General features: G+C 35.1%; 2 protein-coding genes across 3 annotated transcripts; both read left to right on the top strand.

Moving 5' to 3' along the window:
• Positions 1 to 969: 969 nt before the first annotated feature.
• LOC132743088 (uncharacterized) lies at positions 970 to 21,816 on the top strand. Of its 2 annotated transcripts, none has more exons than XM_060731597.1 (2): positions 970 to 1,127; positions 19,010 to 21,816. In XM_060731597.1, the coding sequence occupies exon 2, from the start codon at positions 19,188 to 19,190 to the stop codon at positions 20,901 to 20,903; it is 1,716 nt and encodes a 571-aa protein (XP_060587580.1). In that variant the 5' UTR covers positions 970 to 1,127; positions 19,010 to 19,187; the 3' UTR covers positions 20,904 to 21,816. The 2 variants fall into 2 exon arrangements, with proteins under 2 accessions (XP_060587580.1, XP_060587581.1); XM_060731598.1 differs by lacking the exon at positions 970 to 1,127 and adding an exon at positions 4,138 to 4,494.
• Positions 9,500 to 10,615, top strand: LOC132743089 (uncharacterized protein K02A2.6-like). Its single transcript, XM_060731600.1, has one exon. It carries the CDS (start codon positions 9,500 to 9,502, stop codon positions 10,613 to 10,615), a length of 1,116 nt encoding a protein of 371 aa, XP_060587583.1.
• Positions 21,817 to 22,068: the final 252 nt, after the last annotated feature.

Raw genomic sequence — 22,068 nt, 5'->3', positions numbered from 1 at the left:
TGCGCCTAATATGTACTCAGCACTGTTAAAATAACCTGTAATTTCACATGTCTCATTTTTCACATTTTTGCTACTTCGAGTGCATTATAGATGAAATAGACTCTGAATATAAAAGAATCGACGATTAATAGAATACAATTTGGATTGGAAAAGGTTTTCTTTTCTTTACTTGGAAAATGAAAATGAGGCTAGATTGAAATAAATATTGATATAGTATTGATTGTCCCCATTGTTTGGACCTGAAACATGAATAATAATAAATCTGGCGACCACATTGTGCAAAATCTACATAAATATTATCTGGTACATTTTAAGTAAAATCAAGAATTCTTTTACACATGTATAAATTTAAAGTGACATTAGGCCCATCCAAGGGTATATAGTGAGTGAACGGATAAGATTAAAATAAGTTTATATTTTGCCACAAATCCTTTCAATTTAATGATGAGGTTCGTATAAACAATGAATAACACACAGATCCAAATGAAATTTCTGTAAAGATCCATTAGAATTTACCTGAAACGATAAGTTTATAAAAAGAGTGGGGCAGTCTTTTTGAATTTAAGGCAGATTTATAATTCTATTCGTAAATTTACCAATATCAACTGTTGGACAAATACCATTTTGACAGTCAATCTTTTGAAATATAAAGTCAATTCAGCTCAACTTGACTATGAAAATATGAGCATAATGTCACTTTAAGGAAATGCGGAATTTGCACCTCTTGCTTTAAATGTCTAGACTATATACAGGTCTTGATTTGACTTATGTCACAAATATTAAATAGTTTCTATTAAACCTACATGTACTATGGAATATGCGTCGATAGGTATTATCTTTCTTTGTTACAGATTTCGAAATGATCAGTTTCCATTTTTTTTAAGTTAAAGGGGTTACGGTCTAGATTCGATTCTGACCACGTTAGATACGCCTGTGTAATTTTCAAGTTTCGTTTTCAATTCTTTGAAAATCATTTTTTTTTCAAAATAAACTATCAAGTATGATTTTTTGAAAATAGGAAATGTTAAACCGCAAAATCAATATTTAAGCAAATCGGGACTGTTCGGATGAAACGATCATGCAGTCTGCAGCTCTACTCGTTTAATGGAATTAGTGTTTTGGCAAAGGTAATTATGATATTTTAGCATTCTTTGTTGGGCTATGTGCCAGTCAAATGTTCCCCACTGGTAGAAAAAATACTAACACACGATGAGAAAAGAGAAAAGAAAAAAAAAGAGAATTATAAAAGATAAAAAAAAGAGATAAAAGTAACTATATACAATTTCTCTTTGCGACATAATCGATTTTCGTGGTAAAACCTGTGTTTACAGTTTCTATTCGTATCATATTTGGTAGAAAATGGTGTAAGTTGATTTTTAATCTATTTTGCTCTACGATATACAATTTGACAACGTTCACAAACTGTAAGAAATAGAAAGTTTTACACAAAGTCACAAAATCCCTGCATTTTCTTTTCCTTTGCACTGTTGTCCAGCGTTCACCGGAAATAGCCCCTCAAAACTAAAAAAGTGTAAATCGAGTTCACCTGAGTAAATGTTTCGACTTATTTCTCTATCATCACTTTATCGATTTTTCCAAACTAAACAATTTCGTGAAGCTGAATATGTCTGGTTTTATTATGCTCCCCGAAAAATTTCGGGGGAGCATATAGTCGTCGGGTTGCCCGTCAGTCCGTAGTACGTACGTCCCGAATTCGTGTCCGGCCCATAACTTTGTTATTTGAAGTCGGATTTTAAAACTATTTCACAGAAATTACCACCATATTGAGACGACGTGTCGCGCGCAACATTTGGCTCGCTACCTTGAAGGTCAAGGTCACAGCATGACCTTGCAGCAAAATCGTGTCCGGCCCATAACTTAGTTATTTGAAGTCAGCTTTTAAAAATATTTCACAGAAATTACCACCATATTGAGACGACGTGTCGCGCGCAACATTTGGCTCGCTACCTTGAAGGTCAAGGTCACAGCATGACCTTGCAGCAAAATCGTGTCCGGTCCATAACTTCATTATTTGAAGTCGGGTTTTAAAAATATTTCACAGAAATGATCACCATATTAAGACGACGTGTCGCGCGCAACATTTGGGTTGCTACATGTACCTTGAAGGTCAAGGTCACGGCATGACCTTGCAGCAAAATCGTGTCCGGCCCATAACTTTGTTATTTGAAGTCTGATTTTAAAAATATTTCACAGAAGTGATCACCATATTTAGACGACGTGTCGCGCGCAACATTTAGGTCGCTTCCTTGAAGGTCAATGTCACAGCATGACCTTGCAGCAAAATCGTGTCCGGCCCATAACTTTGTTATTTGAAGTCGGATTTTAAAAATATTTCACAGAAATGATCATCATTTTGAGATTACGTGTCGCGCGCAACATTTGGGTCGCTTCCTTGAAGGTCAAGGTCACGGCATGACCTTGCAGCAAAATCGTGTCCGGCCCATAACTTTGTTATTTGTAGTCGGATTTTAAAAATAATTCACAGAAATGATCATCATATTGAGATGACGTGTCATGCACAACATTTTGGTAGCTACCTTGATTGTCAAGGTCACGGCATGACCTTGCAGCAAAATCGTGTCCGGCCCATAACTTAGTTATTTGAAGTCGGCTTTTAAAACTATTTCACAGAAATGATCACCATATTGAGATGACGTGTCACGCGCAACAATTGGGTTGCTACCTTGAAGGTCAAGGTCACAGCATGACCTTGCAGCAAAATCGTGTCCGGTCCATAACTTCATTATTTGAAGTCGGGTTTTAAAGATATTTCACAGAAATGATCACCATATTAAGACGAAGTGTCGCGTGCAATATTTGGGTTGCTACCTTGAGGGTCAAGGTCACGGCATGACCTTGCAGCAAAATCGTGTCCGGCCCATAACTTTGTTATTTGAAGTCTGATTTAACAACTATTTCACAGAGATGATCACCATATTAAATCGACGTGTCGCATGCAGCATTTGGATTGCTACCTTGAAGGTCAAGGTCACAGCATGACCTTGCAGCAAAATCATGTCCGGCCCATAACTTCGTGATTTGAAGTTGGATTTTACAACTATTTCACAAAAATGCACAACATTTGGGTTATTTTTACACTTTGTCAGTGACATAACTCTGACACTACAAGAGGTATACCTTCCTGTGTCCAAAACCTATTCGGGGAGCATCACCCGGTTCGACCGGCTCTTGTTTTTCATGCAATTTGAATACTTTTTGTCAAATTGGCAATATTAAATTGTAGCGTATTTGTTTGCATTCGCGAACGATGTTGATAGTTACCACTTAATCAAGACCAAAACGCATTTTCTGTTTCGAAATCCGTCTTTAATACAAAATATAGACTCCCTTCCCTCTATTGGGGTATTTGAGTGGTCGCTGCTTTTAGCAAAATTTGCAAAAAAACAGTCTCGAGGCTGATCTGAAACTTGTAAGAGAGACATACTCTGAATAAAATATCTATATCTATCAGAATGTTTAATAAACTTTCATTTTTCGTGAAGTACAAATTCATTCAGTAAGTTGTACGTGGGTTTCCAACTGGAAGTTTTTCGTTACTAAGCGGATGATAAAGTCTAGTAGCTATAAATAAGTTGCGTCTCTGTTCAGTGGGAAACATAGTGCTCTGCATCCTCCACCCCACTACCACAGTCACATAATGGATTTTATTGTACAAGGCTGCATTTAAGTTACTACTTTCGTTTCTTATTCTTGCATGAAAGACAGAGGAAGTACGTCCACCGCTAAGTTAGGAACAACTGTTGGTTTTAAATGATTTTTTAGCAATGTTTTAAAATTTGAAAGAGTTGGTGCATCATAAATGGTTTGGGAAGTTCAATTCATAATTTGATTGATAATGGAATTACATATTTAGAATATATTTCTGTACGTGTTTGCACTGTAAAAAAGTTAGAGCTATTTCTCAAATTGTTATGAACAATTCATTCGCTACGGACTTTTAAATAGATATCTTAAGAGGTTATAATAGCGGATTTGACTAATGTAAAGAATAGCTTCAAATCCGCAGATTACGTCTAAATATTTTGAATATATACAGGTCTGAGTTTGACTTATATTACAAATATTAAAAAAATTTAGTTTCTATTTAACCTACATGTACTATGTAATATGTGGCGATACGGATATGTATTATTTTTCTTTGACAGTGACATATTTAGAACTTTTCAGTTGTTAAAGGGGATAGGTGTAATTTCGATTTTGACCACGCTAGATACGCCTGTGCAATTTTCTAGTTTCGTTTTCAATTTTTTGAAAATCATGTTTTTAGAATAAACTATCAAGTATGATTTATTGAAAATAGGAAATGTTACACCGCAAAATCACAAATCGGGACTATTCGGAAAGTTATTAAAAATGGAAACGATCAATTTGTAGCTTTACTCGTTTTGAAATAAAATTTAATGGAGATAGAATTAGTCTAGGAAGAATGGCAATAAATGGTGTGTGTCAAAGGTAATATATAATAACATTTTAGCATCCTTTGTTGGCTAAAAATAAGTAGCTATGTGTCAGTCGAATGTCTTTCACTTGTAAGAGAAAATTAAACAAGAGGGCCATGATGGCCCTAGATCGCTCACCTGAATTATCAAACTCATCCAAACAATTACCTAGACAAGCATTCTGACCAAGTCTCATGACAGGTGAGTCAAAAATGTGACCACTACAGTGTTAACAAGGATTATCCATATTTGAGCAGTGCGACCTAGTTTTTTACCCAGGTGACACATATTCAAACTTGACCTAGAAATCATCAAAACAAACTTTCAGACCAATTTCCAGGATACTTGGATCAAAACAGTAGCAACTAGAGTGTTAACAAGATTTTTCTATTTTTAGCTCCGGTGACCTAGTTTCACATGCGATTTCGAACTAATCCAAGCAATTACCTAGACAAGCATCCTGACCAAGTTTGATGATAATCGAGTCGAAAATGTGACCACTAGAATGTTAACAAGGTTTTTCCATATTTGGGCGGTGTGACCTAGTTTTTCATCCAAGATGACCCATGTTTGATCTTGACTTAGAAATCATCAAAAAAAACTTTCAGACCAATTAACAGAATATTTGGATCACAACAGTAGCCACTAGAGTGTTAACAAGATTTTTCTATTTTTAGCTCATGTGACCTAGTTTTTCATCCGAGATGTCCCATGTTCGATTTATTCCAAGCAATGACCTATTCAAGTTTCCTGACCAAGTTTGATGACAATTGAGTCAAAATTGTGACCACTAGAGTGTTAACAAGGTTTTTCTATTTTTAGCTCCTGTGACCTAGTTTTTCATCCGAGATGACCCATGTTCGAACTCATCCGAGCTATCACCTAGACAAGCATTTTGATCAAGTTTGATGATGATTGATGCAAAAATGTGACCGCTAAAGTGTTAACAAGGTTTTTCTATTTATAGCTCCGGTGACCTAGTTTTTCATCCGAGATGACCCATATTCGAACTCATCTGAGCTATTATCTAAACAAGCATCCTGACAAAGTTTGATGATGATTGGGTCAAAAATGTGACCACTAGAGTGTTCACAAGGTTTTTCTATTTTTAGCTCCTGTGACCTAGTTTTTCATCAGAGATGACCCATGTTCGAACTCATCCAAGCAATTGACTAGACAAGCATTCTGACCAAGTTTGATGATGATTGGTTCAAAAATGTGACCACTAGAGTGTTCACAAGGTTTTTCTATTTATAGCTCCTGTGACCTACTTTTTCATCCGAGATGACCCATGTTCGAACTCATCCGAGCTATCACCTAGACAAACATCCTGACCAAGTTTGATGATGATTGGGTCAAAAATGTGACCTCTAGAGTGTTCACAAGGTTTTTCTATTTTTAGCTCTTGTGACCTAGTTTTTCATCCGAGATGACCCATGTTCGAACTCATCCGAGCTTTCAACTAGATAAGCATCCTGACCAAGTTTGATGATGATTGAGGCAAAAATGCGACCGCTAGAGTGTTCACAAGCAATTGTGGACGGCCGGACGGACGACGGACGACGGACGACGGACGACGGACATTCACCGATCCTAAAAGCTCACCCTGAGCAAGCTCAGGTGAGCTAAAAAATGAGATATATAACAGACGAAAAAACACATTAAACATTGACTGCTAAACCCCATGTAAATCACAGGGGGCCCACACAGTGTTTGGATGGTATATACTGCTTGATAGTGACCTTAAAATGAGATTTTATAGTCATAACCTTATAATATTATAAGGTTATGACTAAAATCTCATTTTAAGGTATATACTGCTTGTTGTATATTGTAAACATATGTTTCATCTTAATAATATCTCATACTGTAATGCGCATGTCCATTATCTTCCCGCCACTTATATACTTGGAATATTGAGTTATCATTAAACGATAGAACTAGTAACACGTGTCTGTGTTATATATTACAAGTGCACGCTCTGTGTACATATTAATAAATATACCCATAATACAACATGGTGTCAGAAGTTAACGGATTATAATTTTTACAGAAAACGCTTTATAATTGTATATTTATAACGGAGTTATAGGAAATATGGAAAATAATCACCAACAAAATCCGCGTATGGACTGGGATTCGAAGGACTTAAACAGTGCGTTTAAGAGATTCAAAGAACATTCAGAATTCATGTTTAAAGGGCCGTTGGCAAGTAAAACGGAAGAAATTCAATGTAACTATTTGATGTTATGGGTCGGTGAAAAGGGCCGACAAATATACTCAACTTGGGACTTATCAAACGATCAGAGAAAGAAACTTAAATCATACTATGATAAATTCGAAGAATATTGCAAACCAAAAAGTAACATAATATACAACAGATATCTTTTTAAATCAAGAGCACAACAGGAAAACGAACCGTTTGAACAATTCGTTACAGAACTGAAAACGCTAATCAAAGATTGTGATTATCCTGTGGGCATGCAACAAGATCTTATTCGCGACCATATTGTTTTTGGAGTAAGATCTAGCAAAGTCAGAGAAAAACTGATTGTGGAAGGCTCAGATCTAACACTTGAAAAATGCGTAGATGTTGCTCATACGTACGAAATGAGTAAGTCTCAGGCACAAGCAATCGCTAGCGGATCTACGACATCTCAACAGTCTGTTGATGCGATAAATCGACAATGGAGACGAGGCAACGGAAGAGATACACACCAGAGAGACCGGAAGATGCCACCTCATCAGCAACAACAACAACCACGACGACAACAACGATTTGAAGATTATAGAAAAAAATGTGACAGATGTGGAAATAAACATTTCAATTCTAGTGAATGTCCAGCACAGGGACAAACATGTTTCAAATGTGGACGATTAAATCATTTTTCAAAACAATGTAAATTTAAATCTGTGCACGAGTTACATTATGAAGGTGACACTGTGGATTACGTGTGTGAATCTGACGGCGAGAATAACCAAGAATTCTTTGTTCACACGGTAAATTCTTTTTCATCTTCTCCTGATCAAGTTTTTGTAAATGTTTTGATTGGCACACAAGATAAGTTTACCAATATTAATTGCAAAATTGATACAGGTTCACAAATAAATTGCCTCCAAAATCACATATTTAGGCAACTGAAAATAAAACACCCTTTGGAAGCCTCCAAAGCAAGGTTAACTTCGTACACAGGTGACCGATTACCAGTGCTTGGAAAATTATGGTTACACTGTAAATACAATAACAAATCAGTGTGTTCCGAATTTTATGTAGTTGAGAGTTCTGCTACCCCGCTGTTAAGCCTCAAAACATCTATAGATTTAGATCTGTTAAGATTAACGTATTCGGTCAATAAGATTGAATCTATTGACGCATCTGACCTTAGTAAGGACACTGTACTTAGAGAGTACAAAGAATTGTTTCATGGGATAGGGCTATTTCCTGGAACATGTTCATTGCATTTGAAGGAAAATGCTGTACCAGTTGTTTGTCCACCTAGAAAAGTACCTTTTGGACTCAAAGATAAGCTTAAAAAAGAGCTCGACTCAATGGAGTCAAAACAAATTATTTGTAAGGTTACAGAACCTACAAACTGGGTAAATTCACTAGTATGTGTTGAAAAACCTTCAACCAGTAAGCTTAGAATCTGTCTTGACCCCAAAGCATTGAATGAAAATATACAAAGGCCGTATTATCCATTACGTACTATTGACGACATTACGTCAAAATTGCATGGCGCTAAATACTTCAGTGTACTAGACGCGACCAAAGGTTACTGGTCAATTAAATTAGACGACTACTCATCGTCACTTACGACATTTAACACGGTATTTGGACGGTACAAATATTTAAGACTTCCTATGGGCATAAGAAGTTCTCAAGACATTTTCCAACGGAAAATTGACGAGACATTTGAAGGTTTACAGGGTGTGACGTCAATAATTGACGACTTATTAGTGTTTGGAAGCACACGCATAGAACATGACAGAAACCTTAAGAACGTACTCGACCGAGCAAAGGCAGCCGGTTTACGATTCAACCCTGACAAACTGAAAATAGGTCTAACAGAGGTTAAATATTTCGGGCACGTGATCAGTGCTGATGGACTGAAACCTGACCCTGAGAAAATTAGCGCAATTATCGATGTGAAAAATCCTGCAAATCGTGCTGAGCTTGAAACCCTGCTGGGTATGATTACATACTTGACAAAATTCTCACAAAATCTCTCGGAGATAACGAGCCCGATGCGAGAGTTATTACGCAATGACGTAGAGTTCAGATGGGATTCAGCCCAATCTGACGCTTTTGACAAGGTTAAACAAGTGATTACACAAGCACCTGTCCTCAGTTTCTATGATTCATCGAAGCCTGTTAGATTACAATTGGATGCTTCGTCCAAAGGTCTTGGTGTTTGTTGTTTACAAAATGGTAAACCAATTGCATACGCTTCAAAAACACTGACATTGACCGAGACAGGATACGCACAAATAGAAAAAGAGATGCTGGCAATATTATTTGGATGCACTAGATTTAAGCATTATATTTACGGACGGCGCACGGTTGTCGAATCTGACTGTAAACCGATAGTATCTATTATGAGAAAACCACTTTATAGTGCCCCGCCTAGGTTACAACGGATGTTATTACAACTTCAAGATTTTGACCTCGATGTTATTCACTGTAGAGGTAAAGATATTCCGCTTGGAGATGCTCTTAGCCGGAATTACGTAACTGACACTTTTCCTAATCTGATTGACGGCTTAGAAACACATGTACACACTGTACTGAAATCACTACCGATAAGTGATTTAAAATTGCAGGAAATTCAAACAGCAACGCAAAATGATGCACAGTTACAAACGCTTATTAGTGTCATTTCTAACGGATGGCCTGACGACAGACGAAATTGCCCTACGACTGTATCAGAATACTGGAATCATAGAGACGAATTGGCTTTTGAAGACAATATTGTGTTCAAGGGTAAAAAATTGTAATACCAAAATCATTAAGACAGGACATGACTAACGCAGTACATGTGGGTCATTTTGGTGTAGAAAAAACGACAAGACGGGCTAGGGATATAATGTTTTGGCCATCAATGTCAAAACAAATTACAGATTATGTACTTAAGTGCCAGATTTGTTGTAAATATAGAGACTCAAATAAAAAGGAACCATTACATCCTCATGATATACCCCAAAGACCATGGCAATATTTATCATGTGATTTATTTACGTGGAATGGTCAAGATTTCATGGTTCTTGTTGACGCTTACAGTCGATATTTTGAGTTCGACCTATTGACTAGCACTTCTAGTACTTGTATTTTAAGAAAACTTAAGGTACATCTCAGCAGATTTGGTATCTGTGAGAAGTTAAAAACTGACAATGGGACATGCTTTACTAGCGAACTATTTCAGAACTTCCTTAAACAATGGAACATTAAACACGAAACTTCAAGTCCCACGCATGCAAGTTCAAATGGACTTAGTGAAGTATATGTTAAAATTGCAAAACGCATTCTTCAGAAAGCTAAGGATGACAACAAAGATCCTTATTTGCCCCTTTTGGAATATAGGAATACACCACTTAAATGTGGATGGTCACCCGCTCAACTTTTAATGGGCAGACGGCTCAATTCGCTTCTCCCAACAACTAACAATCAGCTTCTGCCACAAACAGTAAATCATTATGAAGCAAGAAAGAAAATGGAAGAATTACAAATTATTAGCAAGAATCATTACGATAAAAATGCGCACAAAATGAAGCCTCTAAAAATTGGAGAATCTGTCAGAATTCGAAAAGATAAGTACTGGGAACCAGCCAAGGTTATAACCCAGCATAATGAACACTCATTTTACGTGCAGACACCTGACGGTGCTGTTTATCGTAGAAATCGCCGTTTCCTAAACAAAGCTCCTGAACTATCTGACCTGTCAAAACAAACACAGCAACCATCTAAAGTCGATGAACACCAGGAATATATTTTAAGTGAACAAACAAGTCAAAATACCCATACAGAGTCCCTATCTCTTGCAAATGTGCCAGGTAAATCGAAACCATTCGCAATCACTAGGTCAGGTAGAGAGGTGAAACCGAATAAGCTTTACTGTGGAAAAGATTGGACAAAGTGATAACAATTGTTGAATTGTTGAAATAGCCATTAGTAAAACTGTAAATCAGTGACATTTAGAAAGGATTAACATTTTGCCTGTATATATTAATAATACATGTATATTTCAATGTCATCATTAAAAGATCGTTAATATATATTTGATATACTTAAATAATTGTTTTTTACAGATTAATTTGAAATATACTAAATGTGCTTATATTTTTAAACAAGGGGAATGTTGTATATTGTAAACATATGTTTCATCTTAATAATATCTCATACTGTAATGCGCATGTCCATTATCTTCCCGCCACTTATATACTTGGAATATTGAGTTATCATTAAACGATAGAACTAGTAACACGTGTCTGTGTTATATATTACAAGTGCACGCTCTGTGTACATATTAATAAATATACCCATAATACAACACTGCTTGATAGTGACCTTAAAATGAGATTTTAGTCATAACCTTATAATATTATAAGGTTATGACTAAAATCTCATTTTTAGCCATAACCTTATAATATTATAAGGTTATGACTAAAATCTCATTTTAAGGTCATTTCAAGCAGTATATACCATCCAAACACTGTGTGGGCCCCCTGTGATGTAAATGGTTGATAAACAGTTGTAAACAGACGACAACGATTATGACAATATTGAGTTCTTTTCTTTACGACATAAAAATCGATTTATAGGTAACATGTGTCGTGGTCACTTGTGTTGACATTCTCTTACAGCTACGTTTCTGTAAACTCATACTTTATTTGAAAAGGTCTACACCCACTCACAGGTATAAGGCGTGTGTTAAAGACCATAATGACCACCCCTCCCCTCACCATCCAACATACTACAACCCGACTGCCTTATTAATTAAAAAGGCAGTCGGGTTGTAGCATGTGGGATGGTGGGAGAGGGGAGGGGTGGTCATTATGGTCTTTGACACACGCCGAATACCTGTGCACCCACTTGTATGATATATGGGGAAACAGGACTCTGTCCTCTAGAACTGCAGGTTAAAACAAGAATATTGTGTTACTGGAGTAAGTTGATAACCTTAAAAAATGATAAATAGGTAAAATTTTGTATAATACAGTTCTTTCTTTACATGTTAATAATGTTATGACATCTCCTTGGATCTCATTTGTTAAAAATACTCTTGATGAGCTTGGCTTATCAAACTATTTTTGTAATCAATATGTTGGTAACTTAAATAGTTTTAAAACTATTGTGAAACAGAGATTGAAAGACCAGTTCTTACAGAACTGGAAAGGAACCATAAATGAATCCTCTAAATGTTAAATCTATCGTACGTGTGTATAAGAAAGTTTTTTGTTTCGAGAAAAACTTAGATATATTACCTTTCAATCTCTGTAGAATACTTTGTAAATTCAGAACTATGAACCACCTTTTACCTATAGAGAAAGGAAGACATTTACATATTGAAAGAAATCAAAGAATATGTCATTTATGTCCAAAACAATCTCTTGGGGATGAATTTCATTACTTGTTTGAATGTCACTTTTTAACTCTCTTCGTAAAAAGTTTATTGATTCAAAATTCTCAAATCATCCTAATATTTATAAATTAGAATCTTTAATGAATAGCTCTGACCATTCAACTTTATTAAAACTTGCATTATTCTGCAAAATTATTATTTCAAAATTTAAATTTCTCATTCTCCTGTAAGTCATGATTTTCTCAACTTTATGAATGTATTTACATAGAAACAATTAAGATAACTTCTGTATAAGACAAACCATATCCAAAGAGTAAAGCTTAGTCAAATGATATGTGTTAGTCAAATTGATTTCCTTATTATATAATTTTATGTATATATGTTTTGTTAATCTCTTTTGAATAACTGTTCATTATATTGTTGATATATCATAACCTGATGCATATTATATGCCTTGGTTTTGAATAAAATATTGAATCTTGAAAAATCTTCGGTTATTCGGTTGGAAATGGTGTAAGTAGATCTATAATCTATTTTGTTATAAGATTTAATTTTTAGCTCACCTGTCACAAAGTGACAGGGTGAGCTTTTGTGATCGCTTTTCGTCCGGCGTCCGTCTTCCGTCGTCCGTCCGGCCGTAAACTTTTACTTTAAATGACATCTCCTCATAAACCACTAAGCCAATTTCATCCAAACTTCCCAGAAATGTTTCTTTGGTGGTCACCTTTAAAAATTGTTCACAGAATTTAATTGCATGCAGAACTCTGGTTGCCATGGAAACCGAATGAAAAAACTTTAAATATCTTCTTTTAAAAAACCCTAAGAGCTAAAGCTTAGACATTTGGCATGAAACATCCTCTAGTGAATGTCTACCAAGTTTGTTCAAATAAAAGCCCTGGGGTCAAAATTGGCCCCGCCCCAGGAGGTCATTGATTTTCCCTATATGCATATAGTAAAAACTTAAAAAATCTTCTTTTAAAGAACCCAAAGAGCTAGAGCTTAGATATTTAGCATGAAGCATCTTCTAATGAGTTTCTACCAAGTTTGTTCAAATAAAAGCACTGGGGTCGAAATTGGCCCCGCCCCAGGGGATCATTGATTTTCCCTATATGCATATTGTAAAAACTTAAAAAATCTTCTTTTAAAGAACCCAAAGAGCTAGAGCTTAGATATTTAGCATGAAACATCTTCTAATGAGTGTCTAACAAGTTTGTTCAAATAATAGGCCTTGGGTCAAAATTGGCCCCGCCCCAGGGGTGTCATTGTTTTTTAACTATATGTGTACAGTAAAAACTTAAAAAATCTTCTTTTAAAAAACCCAATGAGCTAGAGCTTTGATGTTTAGGATGAAACATCTTATTATGGGTGTCTACCAAGTTTGTTCAAATAAAAGCCCTTGGGTTAAAATTGGCCCTGCCGGGAGGGGGAGAAGCAGGGGGAAGATCATTGTTTTTCATTATATGTGTGTCGTAAAAACTTAACATCATGAAGCATCTTCTAATGGGTGTCTTTCAAGTTTGTTCAAATAAAAGCCCTGGGGTTTAAACTGGCGGCCCCGCTCCAGGGGCCTATATACAGGTGAGCGACCTCAGGGCCATCATGGCCCTCTTGTTTCAATTTGGCAACGTTAACACACAGTCAGTCAAATATCACGGTGATAGGGCGATTACCACAACTTTTCCGCGCAACGTCAAAATACCATCCTTCTGACCGAGACACCGGATATTTCTGGACAAAATATTAATGGCGGGATAAACAAATTCCAGGTTATAGCTTACAAAATATCTTACTGCTGGACATTGCAAGATTATTCCAATTGTTTAAGTATTCCATCGAATTTTTGAGACAATTTATCGTTAATCTTGCACAATACAATTCACAAAAAAACACATACTTCGAAGAAATAGTGTTTACAAAAGATCTTGTGTACCTCAACATGACTCGTACCTGTCACAAAAGCGTGTGTTATAACGACGATGTCTTTGTTCTATGACCTAACAAGCTCGTATATTTATTATGGTTAACCCTAAGTTCAAGTTCCATACAAAATTGTGTGTTTCTATCGTAAATTTCAGGGAATATATGTTGAAAAAAGGCCTACTGACCCGAATATTGGAGCACCGTACAACACTGAATTCAAACACCGCATTCTTTTTCCGTTAGACCGATAAATACTGGCCACCGTCTTCTTTTGAATTATGCAATCTTCATACAAATATGATTCATTTGATGAAAGATTGTTGACTTGCTGTTACGTTATGTTGCTGTTATCATACGTTATATTATGGAAAATTTCAGAAGGTCTGATCTGTGTTAATACTACCAGTTATAGATAAGTGCAATGGTATCTATATATAGATAAGGATGTCTTTTCCTTTTCGAACTTATTCAAACTGATAAACCCCACATGAAAAGATTGAAGTTCTTGGCAGACTATACCATCTAACAACATCGAGAAAAAAAAGGAATGAAATATTTTTTAATGGGAATTTCTTATTGCATACTAATTTGATAAAGTTGCAAAAGTCATAACATAAATTTTCATGGTGTAGTTTTTGCAGGAACCCGGGCAATATTTCCATAATCTCTTCAGTTATGGTCTCCAATGTGCTTTTATTAAACAATCTTTTGCGAAAGTTTGACTTCATATTCTTTTTCTTATGTGGTGCGTTAAGCATATCGTCCTGAAATACAGGGAGGCGCTGATCCATTGGCGTACTGCTGATATCAGAAGACTTAGTTGGGCGCTCTCCAGTTGCTGCAGTATCTTCTGGAAGTATATGTAGCTTTGCAAATTTCACACGTTGCTTTGGCTTTTTCAGACATAGGTTTGAACGTCTTTTTTTCTGAAAGCAAACATTAATATAAAAAAATAAACGGTGCTAAAAATATAGAAATGCGGTGATTTTAAGGAGGAAGAATGCGGTGCCCTAATCTTATGATTGACAAAGTTGTGCGGTGCCTTAAAATACACACGTGGAAACATAAAAATCGTACCAAATATACAAAAAAACTGGTTATTTATGTATTGTAACTTGTTCATACGACAACAATGTACATATTTATATTGTATTTTGGCCAGTTATATGAACTGAACGGACTAGAAATACGTTATATTTCGTAATTAAAGCAAGATTTTTTTCAGTATGCCCTAAATGTTTTCACTATCCTGACTTAATTAATGAAGCATTTTGCATGTAGTAAGAATAAATAAGTTTCAAATTAAATGGCACATTCGATGAAAAAGAAAAAATGATGATTTTACCTTGATTTGAGCAAATTATCTGCTGTTTTCGTTTCGGTTACAGACTTGCTGTCCATTTTGTACCACAGAAATATACGGTGTCTCGGACAGAAGTAAGATATTTTGACGTTGCGCGGAAAAGTTGTGGTAATCGCCCTATCACCGTGAATATTATCACAAAATCCCTGCATGGGTTATTATTTATATTAAATCTTTTTTAATATATAGAAATTAATTAGAGGTTAATACTTGGTAGATGCTCGCCATTATGCGATAATGGCCCGATGATGTGCATAATGGCCTGAGGACCGAAGGCCCGAATGACATTATGAACTCGGGGGCCATTATCGCATAATGGCGAGCAGCAACCAAGTATTAACGTCTTTAATACCTATGTCCGAAATACGGCGCTAATCTTAATTGTCGCATTTTCTAAGAAACGGACAGTTGTAAACTAATATTTGTCATTATACAGTTTAGTACTCCGATTAACATAGGAAACAAGACAACAGAAAATAAATATGAGAAAATGTTGTTTTATTGATTATTTTTATCGATTAATGCAGTACTCTTCACATTTTTTTGTGAGAATAACATATTTATATCTAGTGCCAGTTTTTTTATGAACTTATGTCCCTTCAAAAACGGTTTCTTAGACTGATGTTTAGGTATAAATGCCACTAATCCGATCCTTTCTCTACCGTCAATCTGAAATCATTTTGTCATGTTTTGTCTTGAGTTTATAAATCTTCAATGTTAAGCTCTGTTGATTGCGATTAAATATGTTATTTTAAAAATATTTTGTGTGAAAATGACTACAGTACAGTTCATTCAACATCAGCAGCCACATTGAACGTCACTGAGAGTTGATAACGTCATTTTACACGTGCGCTCATTCACTCGCCCATTATTGAAAAAAAATAATGCCGGGTAGCAAGGCGGCCGAAATTGCATAATGACCTAGATCTTGTCATAATGGCCTTGAAATACCCTAGATTTTGTTACTATATATAGTAACATAGGTATTTATGACCTTTATCGGGATAAAAAGAATCACCTTCAGTTAGTTCAATTTCAAGTTAAGATTTGGACATTTAGAGTGTTCATTGTTGTGTCCGTTTCATAGCAACCTCGCATAAAACGTGAACGATACAATGCAAAGTGCATGCGGTTGTATGGACTTGGAAACTACTGTATTGATACAAGTGTAAGAAGGCTGGACTGGTGATCCATGTCTTTAGCGAGATTTTGCTTCTAACACAAATTTACAGGATATAAATCATGTAATTGATAATATGTAAAAAAATATCCACACTCGATCACAACACTTTAAATAATCTACAGATTTCTCCGGTTATCTATTAATAATACTAATTGTCTTTTTGATGATACCTTAAAAATCAAGTTCCTATTTAAAGCACCAGGGTGGCTTTAAGGACATTACTGAATGTGCATCACAATACGTGCAAGCGCACGTGACAATGAATAAACCGTTAGAAACAGATAACGTATTTCGAAAATGTAAACTGTCAAGCTGGTAACCGGTTCATTTACAGGAAGTCAACAATGTAATTCATTCTTAGCGTTTAAAAAGTAGCTGTACAACAGTAAAAATAATGTAAGCCTCGATTATTGATATAATACTTACTAGTTTTAAATCGGTCCTGGAAATAAAAGGTTTGTCAAAAGTGACAAAAATAAGTGTTTATAAGTTTTCCCCGCACAACAATGTTGTAAAGGGGGAATACTGGAATCAACTTGTCCGACCGGCCGTCTTAATATTTAGTATTGAGATAGGGCATGATTAGTAGATGACCCCTATTGATTTTGAGGTCACTAGGTCAAAGGTTTAGGTCACAGGGGCCTTGAAAAAAAGTGTCCGCCTAATAACTTAACTCGCCGGGAAAGGTCAGGGTCATAGGGGCCTTTAGTTTAAAACGCTTGTCCGCCCAATAACTTAAGAAACCTTTGATCCAGAGTCGTCTTCATATTTGGCATGGAGGTTTGTCATGACCATTAAATGACCCTACAGTTTTTGGGGTCACTGGATCAAAGGTCATGGTCACAAGGGCCTTGACGTCAAAACGCTTGTCAGTTCAATAACTTAAAAATTCTTTGACCAACAGTCATCAAATTTTACATGGATGTTAGTCACGACCATTTAGCGGCCCTTTTTGATTTTCATGTTACTGGTTCAAAGGTCAAGGTCACAAAGGCCTTAAGTTTAAAAAGCTTGTCCGTTCAATTATTTAAGAATGTTTTAGTCAACAGTCTTCATATTTGGTACAAAGTTTGGTTATGCCAAGTTGTTTACTCCTATTGATTTTTAGGACACTAGGTCAAAGGTCAAGGTCACAGAGGACATGGCCAAAAAAAGTTTGTCCGCCCAATAACATAAGAATCATTTGTCCCACAGTCTTTATATTTAATATTGAGGTGAGTCATAATTATTAGATGACCCCTATTTATTTTGAGGTCACTGGATCAAATGTCAAGGTCACATGGGCTTATTCATTTTGAGATCAGCAGATCAAAGGTAAAGGTCACTTTGATCTTTTCCACTAAAACACGTAGAATACGTAACTTAGCAATGTACTCAGATTTGGAAGGGAGGTAATCCTTGAGCTCTTAACGACCACTGTTGATTCTGACAAAGTGGGGTATTCATGCCATGACAGTGGCAGTTCTAGTTTATCTTGATTTTGAAGCAATCAATGGATTACTTTGCTACCTTTAATAGATTTGTAAAATTACTTAAATTTATGTATGCAACCCTTAATCTCTGTAGACATTAATCATAAAAGTCAAACCAGACAAATAAATTCAGGAATTCACGTAAAGAGATGTTTAACCGGTTAGTGCTTTTGGCATCTTTTTTTCATTCAATTGTATGATTCTAAAAAAAATATAAGTTTCATTCATTTCAATACGTATTTAGTGTGTAATTTTGTTAATTTTAAGGCAGCCTTGGTTACAACATCAGAAGGTATCAGCTTCTCTTAGTATTTACCAAAATTTAATTCATGAAACAGTTAACTACATGTATACTGTATTTCGGTCTTACCTACGCTTAGAAACTGTAAAAAGTTCTGAAATTGTCTATGGAGGTCAATCGTCACTGTAGATTCCTTTGAAGGAAAAACTTTGGGGATTTTACAAACTCGAAGTGTGTGGGTATCTGATTGTTTCTGCAAGGAGGGGCATTTACCAGAGTTTTAATAATCTAAAGGTCACATCCGGGGTGGAGAGAAATGGGGCAGAAGCTACAATTTGTTGGCATAATTGTATAATTGTTTTGAACGCAAATATTTACTATTAATCATTTTTAAATAGATCAATAAAGTGTTTTGAAATTACAAGAAATCTAACAAATAATTAGCTCAGAAAAAAAAAATGAGTATTGTACAATAGATATGAAAATTTTAAGAATTTTTTAGATATCAAAAATGTATCTGTAGCCTTCATGTTTAATGCAAAATTGATGAATACATGTAGCTCTTTTATCATCATACCCTGTTATAAACAGAATAAGGTTTTCCCAAATATAGACACAATTTAGGCAATTTCTGTCGACTTACAGCAGTCGGATATCAAGTGCTTGTCAGAAATATATACTAGGATTATGGATGACAATGTACAAGCAATTTATTATTAATGATTTATTTGTCAAAAGTTTCAACTGCACAACTGCGTTTTGTTTATTTCAGAACAAATGCAATGGAACAGGAGCAGACAATCGCATCGTATAACATTTCTTACATACAGCAATTCTTAACGAAGTCAAGATCTTACTGCCCTCTCACCACTCACCAGTTCCTTCTAAATTGCTGGATATCCTTGTTGATTAGCACTTGAAATCAAATTATTGTCTGCTGTATACGCTTGATGGCGACTTCAAATAAGAAATCGGAAAAAAAGGAAGTAGCATTAGATATATTTTGTGACCCATGTAAGACTGGGGATGAACATAAATTATCTACTGCCGTAAGTTTCTGCCGATACTGCAATGAATATTTGTGTCAGAATTGCCACACTGTTCATAAACAATTAAAAGCAACAAAAACTCATTTGGTTAAGCTACAGAATGAAATGCCTTTAGAACGTATGTCAAACACAACAGACACAGATCCGCCAGAAAAATGCCTAGCTCACGGGGATCAAGTGATTGATAATTATTGCGTAACACACGAAGAGCTTTGCTGTCCGCAATGCTTAGCTACAAATCATAAGACCTGTGAAGATGTTCGAAATATTAAAGATTATCTATATACTTTCGACTTTCAACAAGAGGAAAACGAAATAGAATGTAAAATGCGACAACTAGCCGACGAAGTGGATAAAATAATGTACCGTGTCAATTCAAGCCTAAAAACCGTTGACTATTACTATAGTAAAGCTCAATCTGAAATGTTAAATGTGAAACATTCTGCCATTGATCATATAGAAAGTATATATAAAGAACTTAGTAAAGAAGTAAACAGAATGAGAGAAGGAGATTTAGAAAGAATCATGCAGTATAAAAACAAATGCGATGCTATAACATTTGACATGAGAACAATAGGTGCTTACTTAAGCGGAAAGAAGAAATCCAGTGGAGACCAATTATTCTTTGCAATGAAAAATATTGATGTGAAGATTAAGTCAAATTTACGGGATTTGACGAAAGTAAAATGCATTGAACATTATAATATTACTAGATATCATTTTGAGCCGGATGGTGAATTAGATAACATGAAGTCTAAACTAAGTAGTTTTGGGTCAATACAATCAGATTCTAATGTAATAAAATCAGCTGCAAAAGTAAGAAGTTTGCACGTCAAAGACGACGACGATGAGGAAAACTGCTGCATAACAGGAATTGCATTATTAGCGAAAACACGTATTGTTTTGGTTGATAATAACAATTTGAAATTGAAACTATTTCATATGGAAGAAGATAAGTTAGTGTCAAAAATAGAATATGAATCAGCACCATGGGATGTTACATGTGTTTCCAACAGTCGAATAGCTGTTACATTCCCAGACCAGAAAATAGTTGAATTACTATCAATCGACGGTACTTCAAAATTAACTAGAGAACAAGACAATTGTCGTATAACATGCTCAGGCAAATGCTATGGGATTACCAGTTCTAATGATACAGTCATTGTTACTGTCAAGACAGATGATGAGACAAGAAAAGTTGAGCGGTATAAGTTAGATGGTTCATTACTGTTATCGGTTGGTGTCGATGTCGAAAATCCGCAATATATTGTCTGTTATGAGGATGAAGCAAGGACATATATTTCGGATAACACTGGAAATAAACGTATTGTAGAATTATCAAGTGATAACTTCACAACGCTTGATAAATTAGGTTCATGTCGAGATGAAGTAACAGGCATGGCGATAGACAAAGCAGGTATTTTGTACTATTGTGATTCATACTACCATGAAATAGATTTAGTCAATTTAAACAAAGAGCAAGCTGAAGAAAGAAAACGACATAACCTAATCTCGGACAAAGAACCTAACCCAAAGTGCTTAGCATTTTGTAATAATACCAAACAACTATTTGTTGGTTTGGATGGAAATGAAATAAAGATATACTCTGTGTTTTAAATTTTTTAAATAAACTAGTATTTCCCCTGTTGTTCATATTGTTCATTCATGATGGGTAATAATTTTTTTGATAGACATTCAGGTGTATTTTCATACACATATGTCTTATGTATAATAAGGTGAACTTTGCTCATTGACACATAGTGCTAAATCACTGTTAGATAGATGGTCTGGGTTTCAGTTATTTATTGAATGATTTATCCGAAGGTAAACCTGTAACTGACCTCCAAGTTAGTTATGTATTTTTCAATTTAGTTTTATCATATTTTAGTGTATATATATACATGTTATATTGTTAATTTATATTGTTAATTTTTATATTGAAGGCTATTGTATGTTTATGTCAAAAATTCACTAATAAGATTTCGATGATCTGCTCATTAATTTGCTTTTGAAGAAGGACATTTATTGTACATAGATAGGACTAATTGGACATGATAAATATATAAATATTATTTTTGTACTTGTCTGTCCATTGCATGTATTACTACAAGTGAATGTCTCCCAAAATTTTATTGCCCTCGGCCAACTATTTTTACTTTCAGCCAATCCAGCTTGATATGTCAACTCTTTAAATATGTTTTCTTAGCTAATGACTATGTTACGGCACATATATACACAATAAACGTACAAGTGTGGGAATTCTTACAGTAGAAGCATAATGTCAACAACTTTTGAAATGAAAGTTTTTTGTTAATGTGCGCAAAAATATCCTTTCTTCAAATACTTTGTTTTAGATTTTTTTTCACATAATATGCATATTTCTGCTTTAAATACTCTAGAAGGATAAGATTTATCCCTCTTATATAGTTGATCTATGCCATATTATTGTTTTTCCCCTTATTTAATGTATTTGTCTAGCAAAAGAAACATTTAACATGTGTATGTACATATAAACAATTTTTGAATATGATCCTGTGTTATTTTACTTCTTTATCTTATCTGAATAACCATTCTCTTAGTTTAAAGGTCATTTTCAGCTTATATTTTATCGAGACTATAGTTTCACTTTAATGTATATTGGCATATCGGCATACAATATGCGCCGTTGTTATACGTTTTTTAAAATGCGTGACTCTGGGCCCAATGTTAGAACGAAATATGACTGTCCCGGTAGTTTTATTATCAGAACATAATAGAGTACGTATTACGCAAGTTATGTTTT

The sequence above is a fragment of the Ruditapes philippinarum genome, unplaced genomic scaffold, assembly GCF_026571515.1.
Source record: "Ruditapes philippinarum isolate M1 unplaced genomic scaffold, ASM2657151v2 ctg9111_1_1_1_1, whole genome shotgun sequence".
NCBI lineage: Eukaryota > Metazoa > Mollusca > Bivalvia > Venerida > Veneridae > Ruditapes > Ruditapes philippinarum.
The sequence above is the reverse complement of the archived record's forward strand: the minus strand, read 5'-3'. Positions and strand labels throughout refer to the sequence as shown.

Coding starts and splice junctions, on each gene's coding strand:
- LOC132743089 (XM_060731600.1), top strand. CDS start 9,500: ATGACTAACGCAGTACATGTGGGTCATTTTGGTGTAGAAAAAACGACA.
- LOC132743088 (XM_060731597.1), top strand. CDS start 19,188: ATGGCGACTTCAAATAAGAAATCGGAAAAAAAGGAAGTAGCATTAGAT.